General features: G+C 44.6%; 1 protein-coding gene across 5 annotated transcripts in view; it reads left to right on the forward strand.

The window, feature by feature from the left end:
• Positions 1-16,083, forward strand: part of TBKBP1 (TBK1 binding protein 1) — a 102,842-nt gene that overhangs the window by 11,255 nt on the left and 75,504 nt on the right. For all 5 annotated transcript variants that reach the window (XM_070766999.1, XM_070766998.1, XM_070766997.1 and 2 more), the window contains exons 2-3: positions 12,791-12,852; positions 14,823-15,103. In XM_070766999.1, coding sequence (XP_070623100.1) covers positions 12,831-12,852; positions 14,823-15,103 — 303 coding nt within the window. In that variant the 5' untranslated portion in view covers positions 12,791-12,830. The remainder of the gene's footprint in view (positions 1-12,790; positions 12,853-14,822; positions 15,104-16,083) is intronic.

Consider the following 16,083-nt stretch of genomic DNA (forward strand, 5'->3'; position numbering starts at 1 on the left):
TGCAAATTCACTTAAACTAAGCCCTCTTTTTGTAGAGCAAAGAGCACTTGTCTCCAAACAAACTGCTAATTTGTACAAGTCCCTTATCAGTTCTGTGATACTTAGCTTGCAGCTGTGAGGCAATTCACAGTCCTTCTTCTTTCACAAAGTGAAACACACTTTGCTCTGGTTTAGTTTCAAAGTGGGGGAAAAATCAGCACACAAAAGGTCAAAGTCAGCAAAGCAGGCACGAAACACAATGATCAGATAATCCTCCACAATGGCCAAACCCACAGGCTGCTATTTATAGCAGACTCACTAATTACCACAGCCCCACCCAACCACAGGTGGCCTCATTTTCTTTGATAATAATCTCTCAGTTGTTGTTGCCTATGCATCTCTCCACATGCCTGGCTGTATCATTAACTGTTGTTCTGAATCCAAGGAGGAGCTAGATAATTGATCTCCTTCTGAGCTGTCTGCCACACTCTCCTCCTCCCTGTCACTCATGTCTTCTTGGTCAGAGGAGCCTTCATCAGCAGATTCCACGGGGGGGGGACGGACAGGCCTGCAGCATGTGGATATCTCCCCCACATCCATAGTCCTTGGGGCAGGAGCTGGGGCAGAGCTAACCGCAACAGGGATGCTGTAGCACTTTTAAATACATATAGATTGCTAAGTGCTCAAAGTTTTATCACGTGTCCATTGGGATGCTGCAACGGTTGTAAATGCAAGAACAGGATCTAAGTCTTTATTTTCACAGCTGTTGCCAAACAAATAGCTTTAAGCTGACAACTACCTGTATAAAAGCTATTGCTCAGTTATGTCACAGAGACAAAACAAATTTAAAAAACCCTACATAATGGTTGCAAAACTTAAAAAAAAAAACAATCACCAAAAATAATGGGAAAAAATATGAAATATATAATTTTTTTCCCAAGTTATAACTTGGAAAAAAATTGCATAAAATATATTATAGGTGATATACAACTCTGTCAGCAATTGACAAAGTAGATAAATTGTAGAGCAATTAAAATTGAAAATGCTATAAAATAGAACGAATAAACTTGTGTCGCAGACATGTAATCGTCATGACCACCCTGAAAAGTATGACAGAAATATACAGCACTATTCAGAGAAATCAAATATAAAATGAAACTGCAATTCTCAGGCATAATTCCAAAGCATAAAACAAAATATAATTTACTAAGAGGCATGTTTAAAGTGGAAGGATAAAGAGATGTGTTACCAAAGATATCAGACTGGGACATTAAACTTGGAGAATATGCACTAAGGGTAAAATTAACAACATATATTCACAACAGAAGTTTAATTAAATTTAAACAAAAATGGCTTCTACCATACTATATATTATGCAACAAGGCAAATGTAAGTATTGATAAATGTACTTTTCAATTTGTCTAAAGATTTGCAATCAAACACTCAGAGAAAATGTAAATGTCTACAAATATTGTACATTATTTATTTATATAGCAAACAAATAATCCCAGGTATTAAAAAGAGGGCTACTTTCAACTAATTTCTTAGCATTCCTATTCTTATAATAGGGCCGGTTATACAGGCCAGACTGGACTTTTATTTTAGCATAAATTGGAAAGTCATTGAAAGGAATGTTTCTTGTTCTTTTTATTCCCTGCAAACGACACCCCTGCCACTGCTGTCCTTTGTCTAAAGCTGTTATTAGCGATAAACCCAATGTGTGCCATTAGTTCACAGCCATTGTAGGAGTGAGACTAAAATAACATGCATTTACCTTTAACCGCAGGGCTATGAAAAATAGCAACATATTCTTTCTCTGGCCTCTTTTGTCTTTTTCTCATGTTGCTTTAGAGCAGTGTTTCCCAACCTTGGCAACTTGAAGATATCTGGCCTTCAACTCCCAGAATTCCCCAGCCAGCGTTTGCTGGCTGGGGAATTCTGGGACTTGAAGTCCAAATATCTTCAAGTTGCCAAGGTTGGGAAACACTGCTTTAGAGCAGTGGTCCCTAACGTTTTTTCCACCAGGGACCAGTTTCAGCAAGGCAATTTTTCTATGGCCCGGTGGGGGCGGAAAGGGGTGTGGTTGGGGGCGGGATTAAGCATGGGGGTGCTGATCCTTCCCGCCCCTCTTTCCCGCCATCGCCCTGTGGCCGGCAGAACCTGCCTCCCAAACCCTCTTGCCCGGCGGCAGGTGAAGCGCTGGAAGGAGGGGGTCAGGCCGGCCCTCCTGCCTCCCCCCCCCAGCCAAAAACGCAAAGGCGTGCCACGGCAGAAGCCAAAAGAGGCTTGAGCCTCCCGGTCCTTCCCGCCCCTCTGTCCTGTCTATCGCCCTGTGGCCGGCAGAACCTGCCTCCCGAGGCCTCTTTCCCAGCGGGAGATGAAGCACTGGAGGGAGGGGGCGGCGGCAGGAGGACTGGCAGCTGCTGACTCCACGGACCGGTGCAACATGCCCCGCGGCCCGGTACTGGTCCGCGGCCCGGTGGTTGGGGACCCCTGCTTTAGAGGACAGATATTGGATGATGTCCACAAGGTATTGAAACAAAAGGCCTTCTGTGCCCTTCAGTTGGGCAGCCATCTACAAGTGTGATGGGAATGCCACCTTACCAGCAAGCTTGAAGGGACATTCAGTCAGTGCTCCAGTTAGTTTTTATTGATGGGGCAAGAATGGGATGGGACTCCATCTTGTTTTCAATGTTTCCAAGAAAATATTGTTGGACCAGCTACATGAATTGGATTGTGCTTCTTCCTAAAATTAGCACTGTAATCCAAATGATTTGGAAAGGAACATACCAGAACAAACACAAATTAATTCTTCAGATTATAATATAGGAAGTCCATATGCATCTTTACATACATATAATGGTATGGAGAGTGACTATCTTTGTTTGGGTATAATGTTCTGGTATAAGTGATTAAAATGCTCAATGTTTTGTGTCATCTCTGATAGCATATGCATAATTTCTCAGGACAAAAGAGAAATAGTTTTGGTTTAAAGGCTGTCTCAGAATAGCCGTTTTTACATAGTTTTTTTTTTTTTAAAGAATAGATTGTCCGGTCCTCTCTTGTAATTGTGACTACTGAAACTAGAAAAGCTAGATAAAAGACCACATAGGACATTTGTCAAAACAGTGCTCTCCACTTTCAAGGTCAAGAAATGAATGACAAGATATTTATTATCACGTAAATGCAAGAAAAAGAGATGTAGGTATTACTTAAAGCCAGTGTGATATTTAAAAATATAAAAGATTAAGTGATGTGGATGTAGAGACATTAATTATCTAAGAGTTCTTCTCATTCTTTCTATTTGAGTCATATATTCTTCTGCAAGCTTGCATAAACAATGTATTATAAACTCTATCTGACCAGATTATGTGGGCTGAAGAGATATACCTAGATTTGCTCCTCATTGTACTAGGAGATTTCAACAGTGTTAACTTAAGCCAAGAGCTACCAAGATATTTTCAGCATGTCTGCTGTCTTACTAGAGGCAAGAATACTTTAGACCACTGCTACACAACATTAAAAGATGTTTATCGGTCTTTACCATGATCACCTGTGGGACACTCTGAAAGTGAACACAAAAAGTGTTTGGAAACTTCAGATGGTGCAGAATGCAGCTGCGAGAGCAATCATGGGCTTCCCAAGGCATGCCCATGTTACACCAACACTCTGCAGTCGGCATTGGTTGCCAATCAATTTCCGGTCACAGTTCAAAGTGTTGGTTATGACCTAAAAAGCCCTTCATGGCATCGGACCAGAATATCTCCGGGACCGCCTTCTGCCGCACGAATCCCAGCGACCGGTTAGGTCCCAGAGAGTTGACCTTCTCCGGGTCCCGTCGACTAAACAATGTCATTTGGCTGGACCCAGGAGAAGAGCCTTCTCTGTGGCGGCCCCGACCCTCTGGAACCAGCTCCCCCCAGATATCAGAGTTGCCCCCACCCTCCTTGCCTTTTGCAAGCTCCTTAAAACCCACCTCTGTCGTCAGGCATGGGGGAATTGAAATTTTTCCCTTCACCCTAGGCTTATAGAATTTATACATGGTATGCTTGTTTGTATGATTGGTTTCTTAAATTGGGGGTTTTTAGATTATTTTTAATATTAGATTTGTTTACATTGTCTTCTTTATTGTTGTTAGCTGCCCCGAGTCTTTGGAGAGGGGCGGCATACAAATCTAATAAATAAATAAATAAATTATATGGTTCACCTTGTACATGTTTATAGAAAGAAGCTTAAAACTATAAAACCAACAATTAAATCAATAAAGTCTTGGATTGAGGAGGCAAATTAAAGCCACAGGCATGCTTTGATTGCACAGATTGCAATGTTTTTGAACATACATCTGCAGACTTGGAAGAAATCACAGATACTGTAAGATCGTATTAGTTTTTGTGAAGACCTATGTGTGCCAACCATGAACCTGCAAATATATAGAACCAACAGATCTAAACTCAAGCAGCTACATTGTGCCATAGAATGCTGTACAATCAGACCAGAAATGTATTAATAAGGGAGATTAGCAAAAAAAAAAAGCAACTCTGAAAAGCAGAGGAATCAGCTGTTAACAAATGAACCAACAAATGTGTGGAAAATGCTTTAGAATATCACTGGTTACAGCAAACCTTTCCATGCTGAAGGGAATCAACAACTGACAGATGATTTGAATGTGCTTTACTGTAGGTTTGAGAGGAAACCATTGTCACCTATCAGCTCCATCTCCGATGGACCGACATCAGCCAAGCCTCCTACAACTGACCCCATACCTTTGGCTCCCCTACCTCTGGTGATCCCCGAAAATGATGTGCAAGGCACATTTCACAGACAAAAGCCTGAAAAAGCACCAGGCCCAAGAAAGTAACTGCTTCTTGCTTGAAAGCTTATGCTGACCAACTGGCCCCCATCTTCATCTAGTGTTGTGATATGTTCCTTCTTGTTTCAAATGTTCTACTGTCATCCAGTGCTGAAGAAACCTTCCATCAAGAAGCTGAATGACTACTGACAGGTTGTTCTAACATCTACAGTTTTGAAAAAGCCCACTGAAAACCATCACGGATCTGCTGTTAGACCCCTTGCAATTTGCATACTGAGCGAATAGATCAGCAGATGATGTTGTTAGTATATTTATTATTTATTTATTTATTATTTAGATTTGTATGCCGCCATGCCGCCCCTCTCCGCTCTGAAATACATCCTACAACATCTTGAATCTCTAAAGATCTTTGCAAGGGTCCTTTTTATAGACTTTGGGCATTCAATACCATCATTCCAGATATTGCAGATATTCTTCTAACTGAACTGATCAGCTTGTATGTGGATCATAGATTAGATTAGATTTATTGGATTTATATGCCGCCCCTCTCCGTAGACTCGGGGCAGCTCACAACAATGGTAAAGAACAATACATAGTAACAAATCTAATATTTAGCAATCTAAATTACAGTTTTAGGTTAAAAAATCCAAAAGAAACCCCAATACTGTATATAAAAAACAAGCACACAGTTGAATCATACACAGAAACTACATGGGCAAGGGCGAGATGTTTCAATTCCCCCATGCCTGACGGCAGAGGTGGGTTTTAAGGAGTTTCCGAAAGGCAAGGAGGGTGGGGGCAATCCTAATCTCTGGGGGGAGCTGGTTCCAGACTTTCTAACAGACAGGAAGCAACAAGCTAGGCAAACTTGAATCAGATACCTGTACGATTAGCACAGGGGCCTCCCAGGGCTTTACGTTCTCTCACTTGTCTTATCTCTCTATGTTGACTGCATCTCAAAGGATCCCTTTGTTAAAGTACTGAAGTTTGCAGATGATACAGCAGTGATTTAACTTGAGACAATGATATAGATGGGAAGTTGAACAAATAACCTTGTGTAGCCTGAAAAGTCTTATACAGAACACACTCAAAATTGTAGAAATGATAGTAGATTTAAGGAGAAGTCCTCACCATACTATACAACATAGTATCAACAGTAGAGACCTCCAAATTTCCAGATTCTACACTGCACTGGAAGGAGAGTCCAACATGGGTAATTCCTCTAGTCTTATTGGTAGGGACTGAGTTTAGATTAACATATTAATGAGGTACCGCCCCCTAGCTGCCCCAGGAGCTCAGTTTTTAAAAATTCAGTGTAGTGTAGGGACGTAATGAGTTGTTTCTCCTGGTTTAATCCAGATTAAAGGTTTGAATTGTTTGTCTGTGTTATGTGTTATTAACCTAACTTTGTTTTGCAGGTACAGACTTCAGGATGTGGTATCTGCCCTCCGTGGACACCACCCCCACTCTTCGTTACTCCTCATAGGGCCTCTTCTCCCAGCGACACAACCCTGAGAGAGGAGTTGCAGCCATAGGTCACTGGCCTCTGTGGTCAAACCTGGCTGGAAGCCTAGGGTGGGTGGGGTACGCTCCCCCACCCACTGTGAGACTGAAAATGACCCAGGATGGTGAGAGCGGCGAAATCCTTATCGCACCAGCACCGGGATCCAGGGGAAGCCGAAAGCCACTTCCCAGCTGATCAGCGCTCACCCGAAGCGTGGGCGGGTGGAGAGGAGCAGAACAGTGGGGAACGAAGGACCACACTCCCAAGCCGAGGCAGCATGGCGCCCACCATTTTTGGGGCGGCGCAACTTCGGCGAAGGGCACAGCATCGGCACTGAGGCACAGGGGAGGCCAGGACCGCCTCCCAGCTGATCTGCGCCCGCCCGAAACATGGGTGTACGGGAAGAAGCCCAGCAGTGGGGAGCGAAATACTGTGCTCCCCAAACAGGCAGCAGAGTGCCCACCATCTTGGGGGTGGGCTAAGTGGATCCAGGTATGCCTGCCATTTTTGGAGGCCTAGGAGGCGAGGCCAACACGCCCTCTCAGCTGTTTGGCGTGAAAACCACCATCATGGCGCCTGCGCAGTTGCCTCTCAGGGCCGATCGGCCATTTCTGTGCAAACTCACCCTGCTGCCCCAACCCCGATGGGCCTAGTTCCAGCAGTGCCTCCCTTCCAGCAAATGGCACAGCCCCTGGGCCTGGCATTCCCCCAGACCCTTGTTGGGCTGGCTGGTTCTGCTACAGAGAGGGACTGGTCACCTGACCCCCAATTACACCTCTTGCTACCTTCAATGGTTCTCTCTCCTGGCCTCAGGCCTGAAAGATCTGGACCGCTAAGCCAGCCCATGCACGTGCCCCCATTTCTCCAAGGGGCACCCATCCCCCTTCAGCCGCATTCACGCCTACTGCTGCAGGGCTCTGGGCTCAACCTGACACCTGGCAGGGCCTACCCCACTCACTCCAGGACATGATAGCGAGTACCTATTCCCAAGGCATGGTGGCGGGGGTGCACCAGTATACTTTCCAACAACCCTGCCAGCCTCAGCCCAGGGACCTTTGGACAGTTCCACTTCCCCCTTCGGGTTTTGGATCCTTATCTGAGGAGCCAGCCTCATTGGATGAGGGCAGAGACAGGGACAACGACTTATCGGAAGATGAGACAGCTCCCAAGCAACCGCCCATTACCGGCCTGTTCAAGCCATCGCTCTTTAGAATATTGCTACATAAGGCAAAACAAATTGTAGACCTGCCAGGTTCCGCTAAAACCTCAGACACGGCAGAGGCACCTAGGCCATCAGCAACCCTGTTCAAGGAGCCTGTCAAGGAATCAGATCATATTCCTTCTTTTGAGATTTTCTTGGAAAACATAAAACGTCCGTGGCAGCACCCAGCGGCAGCTCAAGGGCCTTCTGTGATGGAAAGGAAGTTCTACATGTTCAATGAGGAGATTAAAACTCTGTTACAGTTTCCAATCATCGACAAACCCATGGCAACCCTGGTTTCCAATGTGCTGGTGCCATCCAAAACAGCCGATGGACTTAATCCTGATGACAGGAAAGTGGAAACATTGCTGTGGAAAACCCATCAAATGTCTAGTTGGAGCCTATGCACAGCTTCAGCGGCGTCCTTCAACAGGAATCCAAGAGATGCAGGCAAGGCTGAGACCTGAGGATGCCCGCTTGAGACAGGGCCTGAATAAGCTGATGGCTGCAGCAGAATTTTCCGCCGACGCCACCTTACATTCGGCAAAGTTCTCCTCCAGGAGTATGGCAGCCACACTGGCTTCGCGACACCTTCTGTGGCTTCGGAACTGGCAGGCGGACATGAAGTCAAAATGGAACCTGGCCTCAGCCCCCTTTCAAGGCTCCAACCTTTTCGGGGAGGCATTGGAATCCGTCCTTATAGAAGACAAAGAAAAATGGAAGATTCTTCCTAGGGCTTATAAACATCAAGAGCGCCGTGCTGCCCCTTACTTCCGGAGACAGCCCCTTCATTGGGAGTCTTCCTTGGGCGCGACCCAGCCACCAAGGTCATATCTCCAGGGTTAATATAGCCAGCCCTCCTTCCAAGGCAATAGATCTAGCTGGATCTAGCTTCCAGGACAAACCTAGGAACTATCAGCAGTCACCACGTCCCTTCAGAAGCTCCAACCAGAGAGGTTTCAGACGTAACAAGTGACTCCTCCAAGGCAGTGTTCTCTCTAAATTTTTTTTGGGGTGGGCGGAAAAGTATAGTGTCTGAGCGGCAGTCCCTTTGGGACTGGGCGACACAGAAATAATAATAAAATTTCCCTCTCGGCTTCTGGGCAGGTTTGGAAAACTCTGAATTGATGATGATTTTTAAGTGAGCGATTGCTCACCTGCTCAGCTTAGAGGGAACTATGCTCCAAGTTACTCCCCATAGGAGGCAAACTTCAGTTTTTCAGTGCCTCCTGGGAGATTACATCCTCAGACGAATGGGCTTTGGCCACGGTGTTGCAAGGACTGTGATTGGAGTTTATTCAAACCCCACCCAACTGTTTTCTGTGATGCCCAGTACCCATGGATTCCCAGAAACAGGAAACTTTGAGTTAGGAAATTGCCAATCTCTTAGAAATTCACGCTATCGGGAAGGTACCACAACAACTAGAGGGCATGGGGTTTTACTCGATAGTCTTCGTCATCCCCAAGGCATCAGGAGGCTTCAGACTAATCCTGAACCTGAAGAAACTAAATATCTTCATAAGATACAGAAGGTTCAAGATGCACTCCCCCCACTCCATCCTAGCCTCAGTTCGAGCCCAGGACCTTCTTACATCAATAAACCTAAAGGAGGCATACCTCCATGTCCCGGTCCACCCGGCACACTGGAAGTTTCTTCGCTTCTATCTGGAGGGAGCGCATTACCAATACAGGACAATGCCCTTTGGTCTGTCGTCCGCCCCACAGACTTTCACAGTGAGTCTCTGTTCCCAGTCCATAAGTTGATGTCCTACCTGGACGACATAATTATATTGTCCAGGTCCTCGACAAGGGCCCAAGAGGACCTCCAGCACACCATGCAATCATTACAGGAACATGGCTTCACCATCAATCTACCAAAGAGTCAGTTGTTCCCCACTACCAGCCTCTTACACCTGGGCTCAATCATATACACAATCTGAGGTACCATCTCCCTCTCACCAGAGAGGCAATCCAACATCCTCCAGATGATATCCAGTTTATGGCAACAATGCCAGGTACCGCTCTCTCTCCTGTCTAAGCTGCTCGGGACCTTAGTCTCATGTATAGGCATTATGCCATGAGCTTGCCACCACATTCGAACCCTCCAGTGGCTCTCACTGCCCTTCCAGAAGGCAAGGATCAGCCACTCACACAAACTGGTTTCCTTGAGCCAGGAGGTCCAAAACTCCCTGCGATGGTGGACTTCCCCAGCACTATATCAGGGGTCCTCATTCCAAGACCAGGACCATGTCGTACTTACAACAGACGCCAGTCTGATGGGCTGGGGGAGCGCATGTAGGTCCCCAGATGGCTCAGGGATTCTGGTCACCTGTGGACTTAAATCCAGTCAACAACAACTTCTTGGAGCTTAGTGCAGTCATGTCCTGGTACTCATGGACAATGTCGCAACCAAGGCCCAAGGAGTCCTGAATCACCAAGGAGGAACGAAGTCACGCAGACTCATGCAAGAGATGTCTTCCTTGTTCCAGTGGGCTGAGACACATCTGACATTCTTATCAGCAGAACACATTGCCGGGACTTCCAATGTCCAGGCGGACTGGTTGAGCAGGGCAACCTTGGATCCGGCGGAATGGCGACTGGACCAAGAACTCTTTCAGGGGCTGGTCCACTGATATGGCAATCCCAGGGTGGATTTATTTGCGACCCACCTCAACGCCCAGCTTCTGAGGTTTTATTCCTGCTTCCCATCACTGGGAGCGGAAAGAATCAATGCTCTGAGCTCACCATGGCCCCGAGGACTGCTGTACGCCTTTCCTCCGATGTGTCTTATCCCGAAGGTTGTGGACAAGATCCTCATGGAACAGGCGGAAGTACTGCTAATAGTGTCTCACTGGCCACGCGGCCAATGTTTCTCTGACCTAGTGGAGTTGTCAATCTCCCCTCCATGGAGGATCCCAGATCACTTAGTCTCCCTCAGCCAAGGGTTCATTCTCCATCCAGAACCCCAGTGGTTCCAGTTAACCACCTGGCACTTGAAGGGGATAAACTGAGAAGCCATCAACTTCCAGACAAAGTCATCTCCACCATGCAGGCCGCACAACGCCTGTCTACAACAAGGATTTACCAGACGACATGGTCTACCTTTTGCAAGTTCTGCACAGAACGCCAGATTGTTCCCCAGGACTCCTCCTTGATTCCAGTCCTGGAATTTCTCCAAGCCAGTCTTGAGAAAGGCCTGGATCCGAATACCTTAAAGAGACAAGTGGCGGCCCTGTCAACAATCCTGGAGGTGGAGGACGGCCATTCTCTGGCTCATCACCCGTGGATCAGAGACTTGCTTTGAGGAACTTCCAATAAGCACCCTCCTCCAGTTCACCATTTCCCCACTTGGTACCTCTCACTTGCCCGGCAAGCACTCATGGGGCCACCCTTTGAACCACTTCGTACGATTTCTCTCCGTTTCCTAATGATTAAAACAGCCTTCCTTGTGGCTATAACTTCAGCAAGCCGGGTGTCAGAGCTGTCAGCCCTTTCAATCCGCTCAGACCTTTGCATTTCCACCCAGACAGAGTCATCCTATGTCTGGATCCGGCCTTTGTTCCAAAGGTCAATACATTATTTCACAGAAGGCAAGACCTCGTGATACCGGACTTTTGTACACATGGAAGCCACCCATCAGAACTAAGGTGGTACAAAATGGACACCCGGAGGGCATTAAAGATTTATATTAAACAGACTAAAACCTTCAGAAAATCCGAGGCCCTATTTGTCTCCTTTTCTCAGACTAAGATGGGTCTCAACACAGACACTTAGCTGCTGGCTTTGGAGCTGTATAGTGGAAGCTTAAAAAGCGAGTTCTCATCCTCCGCCAATGGGGATTACAGCTCACTCTACCCGAAGCGCAGCCACCTCTGCTGCATGGACTACTCAGGCATCAATTGAGGACATTTGCCAGGCAGCCACTTGGTCAGCACCGTCAACATTCATACGACATTACAAACTTGACTTGTTCGCCTCGGCTGAGGCATCGTTCGGGAAGCGAGTTCTTCAGAGGGTGTGTACTTCTCCTGCGCCCCTGGTCCAACCTTCTCCCTCCCATGGAACTTAAATTTGGGTATATCCCATGTTGGACTCTTCTTCCAGTGCGGTGGAGAAGAACCGTTGTACCTACCTGAACGGTCTTCTCGATGCACTGGAAGAAGAGTCCAAACCCTCCCAGCCAGTTGGCCCAGGGGCGACTATTCGTGATAGTTCTATTTGCCAGTTATCTGTTACTGTTGTTGAATAAATGTTATTTAGTTTACTACTTCTATTGCCTTCATTTTTTAAAACTGAGCTCCTGGGGCAGCTAGGGGGCGGTACCTCATTAATATGTTAATCTAAACTCAGTCCCAACCAATAAGACTAGAGGAATTACCCATGTTGGACTCTCCTTCCAGTGCATCGAGAAGACCGTTCAGGTAGGTACAACAGTTCTTCTGTACCTAACATCAAAAATGTTATCAGAAAAGCACAAAAAAGAACATTCTCCCTGCGCCAACGCAGAAAGTTCAGACTGCCTAAAGAGCTGCTGACACAGTTCTATTAAAAAATTGTTGAGTCTGTAACTTACAATCTATAACTGTCTGGTTTGGCACCACAACTAAACAAGACAGACACAGACTTCAATGTATGGTTACAATTGCTGAAAAAAATAATTGCTACCAGCTTGCCTTACATTGAGGACCTGTATAGTGCACGAGACACAAAAAGAACTGTGACAATATCTGCAGATCCCTCACATCCTGGACATAAACTGTTTCAACTCCTTCCATCAAGATTACACAATAGGACATTATGCGCCAAAACAATTGGACACAAGGACACCCCGCCCCCATGCCAAACAACTAATTCCCACAATACTTTCAAGCTTTGTTGCTATTTTACTCATTTTTCCTATTACCTATTTCCTTATAATTTTAACTTTGTTGCTTGTATCTTATGATTTATATTAATTGTTTTATTTAGTATCCCAGTATGATTTATGTTGATTGCTTATTCAGTATCCTATGACTTTCGCTAAATATATTTTAGAATTTATGATGGGATGCATTTTTATGATGATTATGATCATGATGTATCACTTGTTGCTTGTATGTACACTGAGAGCTTATTCATTGGAGACGAATTTCTTCTGTGTCCAATCACATTTGGCCAATAAAGAATTCTATTCTATGCTATAACTATAGATTCATTTCTAGTGCCTGTATATAATAGCTGATTTCCCCCTATTATTAAAGCCACTTCAATAGCTATTAAAAGGGTAAATTATTATATTTTGACTCCTTGTTGCTAGGTCCTGAGATGACTACCTCGAAAGAGAAATACTGATTTTCATGCCTTGGATGAAGTCCAGAGGTGGGTTCCTACCAGTTTGGATCAGTTCTATAGAACCGTTAATAATTTGGCAGTCTATATAAATAGTTTCCTCTGCTTTTTATTTCCTAAAGAGCCAGTAGTTATTTGTTATCTATTTTTGTTCCTTTATATGTGAGAATAAGAGCCATTCGGAACTGTAAAAAAAATATTATTCTGTTTTTTTAAAAAAAATAATGAATGATTTTAATAGTCTCATTTCTTTCTCAATACGCCCACATTAGCCATTAGAAAAAGCCCGCTATGGCATGCAGGTTGCTGCAGCAGTTTGGACACCCACTTTTCCTTGGTACCTGATTTTATCTTGCTATTGTTCTTCTTCTCGCTCACCTCCTTCCTCTTTTCCTTTCCTTCTCTGTGAGGTTGTCACGTTCTGTGCCCGTGTCTGAAGCTATTAAGTTCTTTCAATAGACCATCTTTGTGTTGGGCTTGACTAACACATTTCTTCGTTCCAATACTCATACTGAGAAATCCAATGCAGCATTTGAGTTGCAGAGTTTGAAGGGTGACTTAAAAGAATCTGCTAATAGGGATGAAGTGGCTGGCTAGAGAACTAGATCTCAGATGTTATTCAGAACAGCATATAATGGCACACAATCAGATCTGGATCCCGGGGAATAAAGATCCAGACATTCTCTGACACAAGACCTATGGGGGTGAATGAGAGCTTTAGTAAAAATGTTTGTGACAAAGTTCGTGCTCTCTGAAAACAGATGGGGAAGAACATACGGTCATGTCAACCAAGTCTTGTCTGGTCAATTTGTGCTTAACTTCCTTCCAAGCACACATCAATAAGCATAATAGGCCCTTCTAAACTGCTGCAATATGTGATGGGTGAGACAGCATAATTTGTAGATGCAGCTGGGGGAGAGCAATCCACCACAATTTTTGAGCATGCTTAGAAATGAAGGGTTAGAAACACAAATATGTACTGGAGTATGTAGCACTAGTATAGCGTAAATCTTTAAAGCAGAAATGATATGCTATCAATAGGAAGCACATAGTTTACAATCAGAAGATATAAACAAAGTAAATAAAATGTTGATATAATTTCTGAAGTGTCCATTAAAATATATTATCTTGTGGGAGATAAAAATCTGTAACATGTATTTTGCTATTTTAAAGTGCCACTAAACCAGTGTTTTTCAACCAGTGTGCCGTGGCACACTAGTGTGCCGCGAGACATGGTCAGGTGTGCCACGAAGCTCAGAGAAAGAAAACAAGAGAGAGAGAAAGAAAGAAAGAAAGAAAGAAAGAAAGAGAAAGCAAGCAAGAGAGAAAAAGAACAAGAGAGAAAGCAAGCAAGAGAGAGAAAGCAAGAGAGAGAGAGAGAAAGAGAACAAGAGAGAAAGAAAGCAAGAGAGAGCAAGAGAGAGAAAGAAAGAAAGCAAGAGAGAGAGAAAGAAAGAGGGAGGGAAGGTGGGAGAGAGAAAGACATAGAGGGAGGTAGGGAGGGAGAGAGAAAGAACAAAAAAGAGGAAAGAAGGGAGAGAGAAAGAAAGGGATGGAGAGAGAGAAAAAAAGAGGAAGGGAGAGAAAGAGGGAGAAAGAAATAGAAAGGGAGGAAGAGAGAGAATTTTTTTGTCCAATATTTTTTTAGGGCCCCCCCCCCTCAATGTGCCCCATGGTTTTGTAAATGTAAAAAATGTGCCACGGCTCAAAAAAGGTTGAAAATCACTGCACTAAACTATGAAGATATTATGAGGCATCCTCTCCTCTGGTATTACATTATCAGTATTAAACTGCATATTTGCATCATTTCTTTATTAGACCTTATTCTGGATTCCAAATAAATATTGTCCCACATACTAGCATTCAACAATTAAAATCCATTTACAAATATAACTAACTTATAACAAAAAATATGTAATGCTTAAAAGAAGTGTAATGGTAGGGAAAAAAAGTATTTTACTATTTCCCTTATTGTTCTTGTTTCTTGTCACCTCCTACAGCTAGGTTTGGCCGTGCATTGATATTTCCTGCTAAATGCTCAGTCCTTCCAGTCTGTGTCATGGACTCCATGTTTGAGGATGACATCAGCATCCTTACCCAAGATGCCTTGGTGCAGGATGATGAATGGTTGGACAGTCCAAACACCGACCTCTCCAGTGAGATGTGTTCTGCCTCTCACTTTGCTTTCATCACAGCATACGATGACATCAAGAATCGCTTGACAGGGCTAGAGCGGGAGAACACTAACCTCAAACGGAAGCTAAAGATGTATGAGATCAAGGTGAGTGGTAGCTGTCTAAAGTAAGGCCAGACAGAAAAATAGCATATATTAATTCAAGGGGAAAAATGTTTCTGCTAACATGGGCAGGGATGTATTTAATTAACTGTTGCTAAAGAACGTTGACCCCACACGGAGTGCATCCCTCCTACTTTTTAATGTGTTGATTCCTGTTATGCTAGGACAGTGATGGCAATAATCTGTTTTTGCTTGGGTGCTTGGGTGATAGCGCATACATGTATGCGCACACCCATAATGCAATGCCTTCCCCTCCGTGCATGTACCCACGAATGACACACACACACACACACCATGCATGCACCCAGACTTCACTGAAGCCTTCAGACATGCAGTCTGGGTTTTTTTCTACTTTCTCAGGCTTCGGAAAAACTACTTGAGTCTGGATGGCGAAAAATGGGCCCAATGGACCTACCAGACTTTATAAAGTCTGGGGAGGGCAAAAAAACAGCTCAAAGGGCCTAATGGGCTTGTTGGGCCCATTTTTTTGCCCTCCACAGGCAAAAGCTTTCCTGAACCCTGGGGAGGGCAAAAATGGTCTCCCCCTGTCCTCCAGAAGGCCAGAAATCAGCTAGCCAGTGAACATGTGTGCTGCCCCATGACATAGGGCAATGACTTGCGTGCCCTCATATATGGCTCTGCATGCCACCTGTGGCACACATGCCATAGGTTTGCCATCATGGGTGCTAGACAACCTTCTTTAACTGCCTGTGTCAAGGCTGCAGTTTCAGAAATTTCCAACCAGAATAATTTTGAGCAGTTATATTCTAATACCTCTGGACGATGCAAAGATAAAGAAGGCTAGAGTTCATTTACTCGCTTTTTAAAAACACCTCTGAGAACCACTTGGTCATGCCAAGGGTGGTTAGTTGCTAGACAGACCAATATGCTGACTAGGCATTAGCCAGTCTACTTTATTTTTTTTTCCTAGGAAAAATGTCATATTACTTTTGATGGCTATATGT

The sequence above is a fragment of the Erythrolamprus reginae genome, chromosome Z (genome assembly GCF_031021105.1).
Source record: "Erythrolamprus reginae isolate rEryReg1 chromosome Z, rEryReg1.hap1, whole genome shotgun sequence".
NCBI lineage: Eukaryota > Metazoa > Chordata > Lepidosauria > Squamata > Dipsadidae > Erythrolamprus > Erythrolamprus reginae.